Source organism: Thunnus albacares, chromosome 20, assembly GCF_914725855.1.
Source record: "Thunnus albacares chromosome 20, fThuAlb1.1, whole genome shotgun sequence".
Taxonomy (NCBI): Eukaryota; Metazoa; Chordata; class Actinopteri; order Scombriformes; family Scombridae; genus Thunnus; species Thunnus albacares.
In genome coordinates, this window is record NC_058125.1 from 24,306,545 (window position 1) to 24,319,035 (window position 12,491).

The 12,491-nt window shown below is 40.8% G+C and overlaps 1 protein-coding gene across 4 annotated transcripts in view; it reads right to left on the reverse strand.

The window, feature by feature from the left end:
• The window catches only part of grid1b (glutamate receptor, ionotropic, delta 1b), a 288,771-nt gene that overhangs the window by 105,127 nt on the left and 171,153 nt on the right, over window positions 1-12,491 (reverse strand). For 3 of the 4 annotated variants that reach the window (XM_044338603.1, XM_044338602.1, XM_044338605.1), the window contains one exon: window positions 5,044-5,097. In XM_044338603.1, coding sequence (XP_044194538.1) covers window positions 5,044-5,097 — 54 coding nt within the window. Of the gene's footprint in view, window positions 1-5,043; window positions 5,098-9,822; window positions 10,576-12,491 lie in introns of those variants that run through there. The other variant, XM_044338604.1, reaches the window with a different exon arrangement.

Consider the following 12,491-nt stretch of genomic DNA (forward strand, 5'->3'; position numbering starts at 1 on the left):
GATCCTCTAACTGCTGATGACTGAAAAGATGAATCGCTCTACTCCGTCAGCTTATGTAGTATAAACATATAGTTCATACCTTTAAATGTGTTTTAACTGTTCTTTTTGAGAAGCATATTGAGCCTCATTTTATGTATGAAAGATGCTTTATCAATAAGATTATGCATAATAATACTACTATTAATAATAAAAATGATAAACAAACAGACACAGAAACAGACCAACACATACATTTTAACACAGCAGTATGAACAAACTAATATAATAATAAATAATAATAATAATAATATAAACTAATACATGAGACTGGCAGTGATTTAATCTTTAACTTAAGTCGATTGCAGAGATTCCTGCACACTACAAACACTCGTGGTTTGTAGTGTGCCATATTGTTCTATTGATACATAATCAATAATGTAAAACATATTGTCATTGGCTGCTGCAGGTCAGGTGGGTTAATTGTAGAGTCGGTGGTTTGATCGTCTGTTTACATGTAGAAGTGTCTTTGAGGAAAACACTGAGATGTCTTTCGAGTCTGTCAACATTAATATCTTTTTTTTTTTTTAATCTTTTACAATTTTAATAGTAAATAAATGAAATAAGCAACGGATTAATCAGCTAATAAGCTTGTCTGTCCTCCTTTAAAATGCAAACTGTATCATGAGTCGTAAGCTTGGATTACAACATTTAAACTCTTTAATACATTTTAAAAAATGTATTAAAGAGTGACGGTGCAAAACTCCTCACAGATAATCTGCTTTACTGTGTTTCTGTTTATCTAAAATCACTCCACAGTTAATATTATTCACTTTCCTCCTGCGTTACTTGAATATAAATGTATCTTCATCAAATCAGAGGACTGAGGTCGTTCGGGATCTATATGTAACCGCCGCCATGACAAAAAAAAAACTGCTTTCTAATCGCTGGATGGAGGGACGACTGACGGGAGACGGAGGAGGAAGAAGAAGAGGAGGAGAGGAAAGAGAATAAAATGGAAATCGGCTCGTCTGTCGTCTCCACCTGTTGACAAGACACCTGACGTCTCACTGCACCCGCCGCCGTCCGGGACGACACATCACCTCCGTCACCCGTCTGAGCTCAGGGACAAACTGCTGAATCCTCCGGGGAGCGAGGGAGGAGGAGGAGGAGGACGACGGGCGGGAAGAGGAAGGGAAGAAATGAGGATGGGGGGGGGGGGGGGTTGGAGGTTGAGAGATGTAACACTCAGGATTCACTCTGACGCTCGTCTTGTTCGTTTACGTCATTTTATTGTGTTTTAACTATTCTTAGTTTAAAATATTGTAAACTTTTATGTCTCGTGAGCGTTCTGAGGCCACAGCTGTCGCCATCTTCGATGTGTGCGGTTACCACGGTTACGGGCGATGATGCTGATGGTGCTCATTGGCAACAATTTTGTGAATTATTTTCTCAGTCAATCAAAATGTAAAAAAAAGTAATTTCTCAGACATGAATGTCATCAATTTGTGTATTCAAACCGACCAACAGCCGACACATTCGAAGAGTTTAATATCATATAAAACATCAAAGCCTGGAGACTTGATTCACTCACCTGATCACTAAAACACTGATCACTGTCTGCGATATGGCCAAAAAAAAAACAAAAAACAAAAACATGATTGAAACATATTTTTTATGACTTCATGTGTACGGATATTAAAACACCTGCACAATCGGCAAGGTTGTCATATTTGATAAAATACATGTTATCTCACTATGGACTATAGATCAGATGCTTCAGATATGCAGAGCACAGACATTAATTATCAGATTCATGCATTAATTCATCAGCGGTGTTTGAATATCAACAAAAACATCAGCCTGATATCTGCAGGCCGCCGGCTAGTTAGCGTTAGCTCCCCGGCGGTCGACACTCGGCGCCGCAACTCTGCTGAGCAGCGATGAAACCGTTAAATCCACAGAAGAGAGCGAACCATCTGGACTCATGACTAAACGTAACTGCAGCAGGTGTTCATGTACAGAAACTAAAAATGTATTTAAATTCGTTGGATATATTTAGCCTACTAGAGATGAGCAGCTAGCATGCTGGACAACGTTAATGAAATAATATTCCTTTGGTGAGCATGTAGGGGGAAGATTTGATGGTTAACAGAAGATGTTTGAGCCCACCTATGAAACACTCCTCTCATACTTGAAGACTGTCACAACCGCTCTGATTTCCTCCCGTCTGGATTACCACAACGCCCTTTATTTGAATGTTGAAGCCAGTCTTCACCGTCTCGCTTGCAACTAGTGCAGAACGCTGCTGCATCACACCTATACTGGCCTCCCTGCATTGGTTACCAGTCAAGTATAGGACTGAGTTTAAGGTACTTTTATTTGTTTTTAATGGCTCTACATGGCCTGGCGCCCCGGTACATCTCGGAGCTCATCTGCTCCCCTTCACAACACCGGATCTCGTAGATCCTCTGGCCAACTGTTGCTCGCTGTCCCTCGATCGCGGCTGAGGGGGAAGGGTGACGGTGCCTTTGCTGTAGCTGCTCCAAAACTTTTTTTTTAACTTTTGGAATAAGTGTCCCGTTTCCCTAGACACTTTTAAGGCCAAACTAAAGACTCTTTGAGGGCCTTTGAGTGTCATTAAAACCCTCTGAATGTTTTCATAGTTTGTTGCTGTGGATTGTAGTTTTCACATTATCATTACTTTTTTTTTTTTTTTTTTTATTGCCATTGTGCACCAGCACAGAAAACCTTCCTAGAGGGGCGACGACCTTGAGTTCAATACTTTTCAAAGGTAACTTTTAATTTAATTTTTATCATGTTTTTGTCGCTGATTTAAATGAACACTGAGTCTGAAGGAAGGAGGAGGGAAATAAAGGGAGTGATGACGTTGATTAAATCTGAATGGTTGAGATAGTTTCCTGCCTTCAGCGGATAAAAGCTGCTACACGTCGCTAACGTTTCACATTTGAAATGGAAACGGCAACAAACTCACATTTATCAAAAGAAACGAATTTGATCATAAACACTGTTTAACATGTTAAAAAAAAAAACAAAAAAGATACGAGCGACTCCGGAGACTCTGAACAACATTTCAGTCTTCTGGTTAATTAAAAACGCTGAGTGTAATTAGCTAAATGATGACTTTGAAACAAAACAAAGAATATAAAATGGATTAGAGGGTTGGTAGCAAACTGGGAGGAGGCAAAAAAAAAAAGAAACTCTGGTATTGAAAGGGAGTAACTGAGAGTTTTGTTCCTCCATCTCCCTCTGAATTCTGCTGTCAGCCCAGTTATTCGTACAGGAAGATGTGTGGACATTGATAGCAGGAGCAGAGCGAGGAATTAGAAAAAGTATGAAACAAAAACCAGCAGCATGAACAATTGGCACAATCAGAGAAGTCAGAGCCGTGTGTGTGTGTGTGTGTGTGTGTGTGTGTGTGTGTGTGTGTGTGTGTGTGCTCCGCAGACGTCAGTATCGGGGGATTTAACACAGTCCCAGCTGTGACGGAGGCTTCTGTCATTTTCTCTTTTCACCCCCACTCATTTCAATTTTACTTCCAGCATGGAGAGGCGTCCACGCTGGCCAATCCCCGACCAAGCTGCTCAAAGAAGCACGTCGGTGTCGTGGAGGGGGACTGGAGCAGCTACTGGAGAGAGGCGACACAAAAGGCACTTAGTTTGTGGTTTTATCTCAGATTGGAGCGTTTTTTTATCTGAATAAACACACAGCAAGGTGCTCTTGAACTCTTCTGGCTTTTTATTCCAAAGTCACCGTGGCAGCGTTCGTCCACTGCATCTGTAATTAAACTTAAAGTTTGACCTTTCTTGGGGAGTTCAGTGCTTCTGTGTGTCTGGTGTTTTTTAAACCTACAGTTGGTTTTCTCTGGTCTGAATCAGTGGATGAGTTGGTGAACAGTTTAGTTACTACTAAGGTCATTTGGGCGGTTATACGGAGTCCCTTTATAGGAGGTGGTCTGGGTCTGGAGCGGTTCATCTGTGGTGGGAACGTGATCCCACTTGTGTGCTTTGCTTGCTGGGATCTGAATGAGGAAAATTTAACAGACGCTAGCACTTAGATGAGAATTAATCAAGATCCGACCTGAACTAGCGTGAAGGATGTTTACGTTCTTGCTCCCGCCACAGACACGAGGGGGGAAATCCAGACCAGAGCAAACCAACTATGGGTCTGAAGATGTTCAGAGACTCTCAGAGTCTCCTGCTGTGACCAGAAATCGATCTTCTCTCTCTCTCTGGAGGAGAGAGGAGGCTTGTTGGAGGAGCTGTGAGCGAGGGATGCGCAGGCGGAAGTCTTTTTGGCACCCGTGACGAAACAACAGACAGATGATGCAGCTGGGCCACACGTCATATCTCACTGCTCCTAAACAAAAGACGTCTCATTTTGTTTAATACGTGTTGACTGGACTCCTCTCTTCATCTCAGCATCTCTTCCTCGCCTCCTCCGCCCGCACCTCAGGTGAGAGGGACTAAGACACGAGGAAGAGGATAAGGTTTGTTCTGATAGTTAGATAATTCCTTCTGTAAAAAAATATTTAACATAAACAAAACTTTTAAGTACCAATTAGCCTGTCACGCTAATAAGATAAAGATGATAATGATGATGGAGAAGACAATCGATTATATGTTTGACACAGATTAGCATCACATGGTCTGAATGTCTTAAGCCCCATCGGCCTGTTGGGAACCGATAGAGAGCAAGACGCCATCAAAACTCATCAAATGTGACGTCAGCTGCAGACAGGCCCTGCTGTTCTCTGTCAGACCTGTTTTTACACCACATTTGTTTACATTTCTGGCAAACAGTCTGATTTCTGAGTGTATTTATGGAGGTTTATTGCTGATGGACGTCAGAGATAATGAACCTCTGAAGGATATAAATATGTGTTTTACGTTATGAGTTATGACTCATCTTCCATGTCTATTACAGATCATATCCTGTCATGGTTAAAATTCTGTCCACAACCATGAGATCAATTATGGAGGAGCAGAGAGGATATTTCATTCCCCATCTCCTCCTGTGATGTTCATGTGGAGTGTCATGTCTTACCTCATTCACAAACACCCAGTGACTGTCTTTGGAGGCCAGATTTGTTTCCACCGCCTGTAGACAAACACAGAAAAGAAAGACAGAAGGAGACAGGGGTTAATAAACGAGGCTAATTTAATCCACACGCTAATCTGCGAGACATGAAACAGCTTTTTTTTCTTTCTTTAATCCAGGTTCAGCTGTGAGATCTTCCAGCAGCTGTTTTGTCTGCCTTTGTTCTTGACTCGTGTCGTCTTTGTCTGACAGTTTGAAAAGTTCACCTCCTCCCGAGAAGCGACCGAGCATCTGCTGCTGCTGCTCCTGTGACAGGCTAGTCCTGCCAAAATGTCGGGGCACAAAAGGTTTTCGGAGAGCAGAGCGAGTGGTTTGTACTTATCAAAGTGCGCAGAGTTCGTCTTGGTCCTCTGCCTGCTGTGTGACGATCCCTAATAACATGCACCATGCGCCAGGCTGAGGAGTTTTAGTAAAGTTTTCATGTTTTATTATCTACAGAGAGTGGAAAAAATAATGTAAACACTACCTGAACCTGAAAAGGGACTTAAATGTGAAGTTATTTGACACCGTGTGACTAATAACAAATATGGGAACACTTTATCTCATTGGTCCTTTAATTTTATACCAATTTTCTGTAAACGTATGATTATTTTGCAGGTATTTAACGGTTAATTTTTAAGTTGGTGTGGTTTGGTACAAATGAAAAGAAATAATTTTCTTTATTTTTCATTTTTTCTTTAACTGACAGAAAATACACACAAAAAAGAAAGTATATACAATTAGGGGCCCTGTAATACCAAAATATGATAAATCATAATGAATAATGATGAAATAAAGAGTGAAAGTTCTCTTTTTACTTAAAGGAGTGGTGTGACAAATTATTTGCAGTATAATAATAAAGCAATCTGGTCTCACCCACTTCTTAAAAGTGCATTTGTCTGTTAATATACCAACAATTTATGAACAGTTTTCATTTTTAAGAAACACCTGACTGTTGTGGCTCCTATTAGCCTTTTGTGAGTTTATTTAACTACATTTTATGATTGCAGTCAGAGGCTAATGCTACTTGACGTTTCGACATTCAAATCGTTCCTTATAATCGTGTCTTATCACGTCCATTTCAGCTCAGTTACAGTAAAGTCAGTTTTAGCGTTACTGCTCCATAAGAGACAAGTGAAAGATTCTTAGGTTTAGGGATAATTGTGTGTTTATGTGTGTGCCCGCACAGTTACTGTATGCATGTTAACATATGGTATGAGTTTACAGTTTGGAGTCATGTGGTTTGCTGTTGTGAACAACGTAACTTGTTATTATCAACCATGTAAACCATCTGAAAGAAAAAAAAAACATGATTTAAAATGATAATAAAATGACAGAAAGATGCTCTGAAAAGAAAGAAGTTTTATGATGATGAAAACGTAGAATCAACTGTCCTGTTCTTTAAAATATTAAGTTTGTCCTGACGATGTTCAAATCCAATCAAAATGATTTGTCTTCTGTACGGTGGCCATTTTAGGACACTAAATGCTAAGTGAGCTAAATGCTAAATGCTAATTAGCCTGTTAGCATGTACGCTAATGTCTAGTATATTTCATTCAACATGTTAGCTTGTTAACACGCTTACAGGCTAACATTAGTATGTTACCATACATGTAGATAGCACACACAAGTGATTTCAGTTATTTATTTCAGATAGTCAGTTGGTGTAACATGCTAACATGCTAGCCTTCGGTCTGTTAGCATGATTTATTTACATTTTCTTTTATGAATTTAAAAGAATCCCATCATGAACCAGCAGATATCTTCTGAATGAAATCACATGACAAACCATCCCAGACCATGCTAAAAAACACACAAGTATATTCAAACACACACACACACACACACACACACACACACATGAATGCAGGGATGTGTGTACACTATAATCAGTGTGTGTCACGTTTTTGCCAGATGTTTTCCTCATTCAGCTTCCAGATCACAAACACTGACACACATGTCACTCAACTGTTTTCCAGAGCTGAAAGCAAAGATAATTAAGTAAGAATAAATCTGAAGATGTTTCTGTGTGTGTGATATAAATAACTTGTGTGTGTGTGCGTGTACAAAGGGTGTTGTCAGTGATCAGCTTAACCTATAGAAAAGGCCACCGCTCTGCACTCATAACACACTTCACATGACATCTCCTACTTGGAAATATTACACCTGTCACCGTAACCTTTACTGGGCCCAGATGGACTGTAGGTATTATCTCTCTCTCACACACACACACACACACACACACACACACACACACACACACACTTGGACACCTGAGAGCCAGCTTGCAGTCCTCTCTAATAGTTCATCCTTGAATTTCTTCATCTTACACAACTGTTATTCTAATTCACGTTCAGGGTTTTCACTCCCTGACTTTTCGCTCTATTATCTCAAACGTAGCCTGTCTCGCAGCTGCATTACAGTCTGGTTTATTTTCTGCTACTGTGGGCACAGAAATTGGTGATCTGTAACAAATACATGACAACCCTCGATGTAGGAACGTGTATATCGTAGCTGTTAATGATCAGGGTGGGATGAACATGCTGGCAGCTTCACAGCAGAGCATACTGACCTCATTATTCCCTGAAAACCCACCAGCAGGTCTGTCTTTACAGATGTGTGTGTGTGTGTGCAGAAAATGTATATATAGCCTAGTATATTGTCTATAGTAGTAGTATATATAATTGTGCAACTTTTGTTTTTTAGTGAGAAGTGTTTTCCTCTTCAGGGCTGTTGCTGCCACATTTACCTTCAGTTTTACAGATGAACATTTATTTTATTGAATATGTATTTTCTGGGGCTCTACTGGAATATCTTTGTATGGTTTACAGTTAAAAACTCCTTATTTATCTTCTACTGGTCCTTTATGCAGCCCCTCAGTTCAGCCTCTGTCTGAAACAGGCCGTTTTAGCTCCTGTCTCTTTAAGTTTTGAACAGGACATGCACAAAAAGCATCAAACTAAAAAAAAATTTGTGGAGTTTTGTTTACGTTCACTGTTTCTCACCAAAAGACTTTCTGCTACTCCCTTTCCACCAACTCAAACCTAGCTCTGGTTCTGGTTCTGGGCTGGTGCTGGTGCCGGTTCACAGTTGGTTCAACTAGTGAACCAGCTTACTTTTCCACAGTCTAGAGAGCCAAGTTGTTACGTAACTGTTTATGCCTCAAACTTCCTAACAGTGCTAACACCAACTTCAAGCACAACAACAACGGCGGACTACATCACAGCTTTACAGGTGTTAATCCTGGCTTTGAGAGCCTACTTTGGCATCCAAACACGACTCGTCCAACGCATTTGCTCTGCTGGTGGTGACTGGACGGTGATTACGTTCAAGAAGAGCAGTAACTACCTAACATATTTTGATTCTTTATCAACACCAAACGTAGCAAAGACGATAACTTTAGCTTGACTTAAGCTAACTGGTCTAATACGATCTCACCAATGGTGGGACACAACTGTAAAATAAATATAATAGCCTAAGTACAATATAGTTATTTTGCAGTTTTATTTTGCGGCTCCAGACTAAGTAAAGGCCTGAATATACTCCCCAATGGACATGTACATAGACAGCTGTGGACACCAAGGATACGTATAGTTCTGTTCATGCTACTTTCTGGAGTCCGGTTGGAGGACCAGATCCACACGTGCAGTAGAAGTACAAGTCACCCCTAGAGCGTAGCGGCTGCACAGACTACAACAAAGTGGCGACAAATTTACATCATGTGGATCCTAGAGGTATAACTTCAGTTTAAGGAGGGCCCCCAAAGAAAATCTTGGTTAGAACCCCCCTGTTGTCTAGAGCCAGGCCTGCCACTGGTGATCAATGGATTAGTGTTAAACCATTGTGTCACATCGTTCACCTGCACAAGATACAAAAAAGACGTGGATCCACTCTTACTAAAAACATTGAAAATAGTACTCAACAGGGTACCTTTAATTGAAGTAAGAGTAGTCAGAGATCATGAAAATGTGACTTAAAATGCTGCACAAAGCGTGTAGAATTCATGTAAAGGTGGTTTAGCTACAGAAAACCAAATTTAAATTTAAGATATATATAAACATAAATACCTTTATATAGCAGGTGTGTAAAGATTCATTGTTACATATTGGAGAACGGATACTGAGTCGGAGAGAAACAGCTGCAGATTTGCCTAAGTTCTGCACAAAAACAGTACAGCTGTCAAAAACCGATCTTCTCACAGTCCCGTCTGTCTCTATCTCACCGCCTGACATTTACATTTACAGTCTTCACAACGAGCAGCGGTATCATAAAAGAGGAATTACACATCTCGCTATTAATTTATGAAGGCGATGTGTCTCCAGACAGAGAAGTTACTGAAATGAGCTTCAACACAAGGCAACTAACACTCGAGTTAGCAGCTGATGCTACTTCCAGCTGGCCCCCGAGCTCCTCAACACTTACTGAAGCCACGAGCGACATGAGTCCATACAGCGTTATTCAGACGGATGACACTGACCCAGAGACTAAACAACACAGTCAGTTATCCAGTGTATCTCTGCCCATGTTTACTACTGTTACTGTTACCACTGAGACCATTAACATCTGTAGTAAATTCAATTAGTTCTCAAGATACCTTGTCACAGGTTAATGTGTATGTGTACGGCACTACAGAAAAGGTAATTATTATATGTATGAATCATCCTCCGGGGTCCATAATTATTCATGTCACCTGTAAAACACTTCTGGGACAAAAATCAAGTTGACTTTAGTGAAATATTTCCTCACCAGTTCAGCGGTGACACATTCTGGTTGCTCACTGTGACTGTGAGGTGGTCACAACACGACCGACCGCGACCCCTTCCCGCTACAGCGGTTGACCCAGAGGGGAGAGGAGAGGTACGATGACGATGATGAAGGCTGACGCGCATGACTGACAGCTACACAAATGTGTGAGAAGCTCAGCGCGAGTAAGAGCAAAGAGGCCAAACAACACGCGGCATCATCGTGCAGACATCAGGCCTCAGGATCAAGGATGTGACTCGACTTGAGACGGTTAGCCTTTTTTTTCCCCTTTTTCCTATGATACACAGCGCGGGTCATGGGCTTTTTGATCATCTATCTGAGGAAAAGAGACAGACACACTTAGAGATACTAGCTCGGTGTTTTATCAGCTAAAATACTGACTGATGTGAAGCTCTGGACCGGACAAAAGTTGCTGTTTGCTGCTGATACACACGGCGATCTGTCTGATAGCACAAAACATGCACATCACCAAAGGAAATATTTAGCAGTTGCTATGAAAACGACACCTGTGATCTTGAAGTTCAAGGTCACAGTTCACAGTGTGGGGTCAGCAGCAGAATTACAGCCTGCAGTAAAGAGGATAAAAGCCTGAAAAACCACTCGTATTATACATTAAAACACTCGGACAACACTAATACAGACGGTAATATCACTTTTTATCTTGTGCTGTAGCTTTAATGAAATCTATACTTTCATTTTCCAACTACAAATACTGCTGCTGATGTATTTGAGGAGGAAGAACCCATTCACACACACATTCATACACTGACGGCAGAGGCTGCCATGCGAGGTGCCAACCTGCTCATCAGGATCTAATCTAACGCACGTTCACACGCCGCTGGAGCAGCCGTCGGGAGCAATATGGGGTTCAGCGTCTTGCCCGAGAACACTTAGACATGCAGACTGGAGCAGCCGGGGATCAAACCACCCGCCGATCTTCTGATTAGTGGACGACCCGCTCTACCTCTTGAGCCACAGCCACCCCAGAAGAAGAAGAAGAAGAGGAGGAGGAGGGATAAGTTTTGTTTTTTTGTGTGTTGTACATGTAATACAATGACTTCTGTAATCTTCTGTAATAGTAGCATTGACATAACCTGCTGTTTTGTAAATTATTGAAGATTATAATTATACTTTCAGTTTCAGTAATAATAATAATTTTGTGATTGAAGATGTTTGTTGGAATAAAAATCATGAGTCCACTGACCCCCCCACCCCCCCTCCCTTCCCGCCAAAACAAAGAATCTTCACAATCACATTTTAATGCATCTTAAAAATCCAACTCACACTTTTACACCGGGCTCAGACTACAGAAGTTTTGAGCCGATTTATCCGTGATTTACACGTCCTGACAACTGGAGGAGGAATCTGGTCTTGGCTTTTGGTCGATACTGATGTCGGGCCCAGATTATCTGGTAATGTGAGATGTTTACAGATCCAATCTTAAACCCCCAGAACTGCTCGCAGACTCATCATGGCCGCACTGATAACTTTCCGTGTGGGACCACAGTAGCCAATGATAGAGAGCGGACGGTGTTGCCAAGCAGCGGTAAACATTCTAGCCCTTGAGGCTAACGTTAGCTAGCATACTACTGTTGACAGATATTAAAACTGACAGTTAAAATCCATGGATGTATTATAAGAACTGGATACCGGACTAAAAATGGCGCCCATTCAGTCCTATAGGAATTTCTCACTGCAAAACATTTTGTTTACATCTGCTTCCCCGTGACCCATTTTATCAGGATTGACACTTGGCACTAAGGTTTTCTTAACAAACACAAGTTGTTCCAAGTGTCTTTCATATTGTAAACTGCTCTGTGAGTGTGTTTGTAAGGTTGGCAGCTAATTAAAGAAGCTGCTTAGCAGCCAAAGATCATCAGGATTTATAAAAAGCTTTTTTCTCTGAGTCTGTCACGCCGCCCCTGACAGCTGCTACATCACAAACATCCACACTGATTATACTGCTCTCTGGAGGTTTAAAAGCCTTTTTAAAAGTGTTTCTACTGAAGAGTCAAATCATCTGCTGGTAAACACATGAAAAAATGCACAAAAAATCTGAAAACTGCAAACCACAAAATCTCTAAAACTCCAAAAAGAGAAAAAAAAAAAAGCTTTGCTGGACAAAAGAAGCAGCCACATTGTTTGAATATCTGTATTTTTTCTTTTCCCAGCAGCCGTTTCAACAGTTTGTTAAATTCTAGCAGCAGCACATCAAACTAACAAGGTGCTGATGAGATATTGATCGCGCACGCCAAGATACATGAAAGCTTTGAGACAGAATCAGGGTTACGCTGCTAAATATTGAGTGATGAACTGCTTCTAGGCAAAGACATTGTTATTTATATGATCTATTTTTGGATGTTTAACTTGTTTAGTTTCCATTTGTTCATGAACAAAGAAATACAGGGCTGAGAATACTTTTGTTTTGAAATGAAAATAAAATGTAGGAATCGACAGTATCAACAGTTAGATTTGAGGTGTTATTCTATATTTTCCTTATTGTCAACAAAATGAACCATGAATTGATCTAACAAGTATTGTTATTCATATATTTTATTCCTTTGTGCCGTAGAGCTCCATTGTTGGTCAAAACCTATTTACCAGTACAACCTGTTCAGGTCAAATTTATCGATTTTTACATTTGAGAGCAG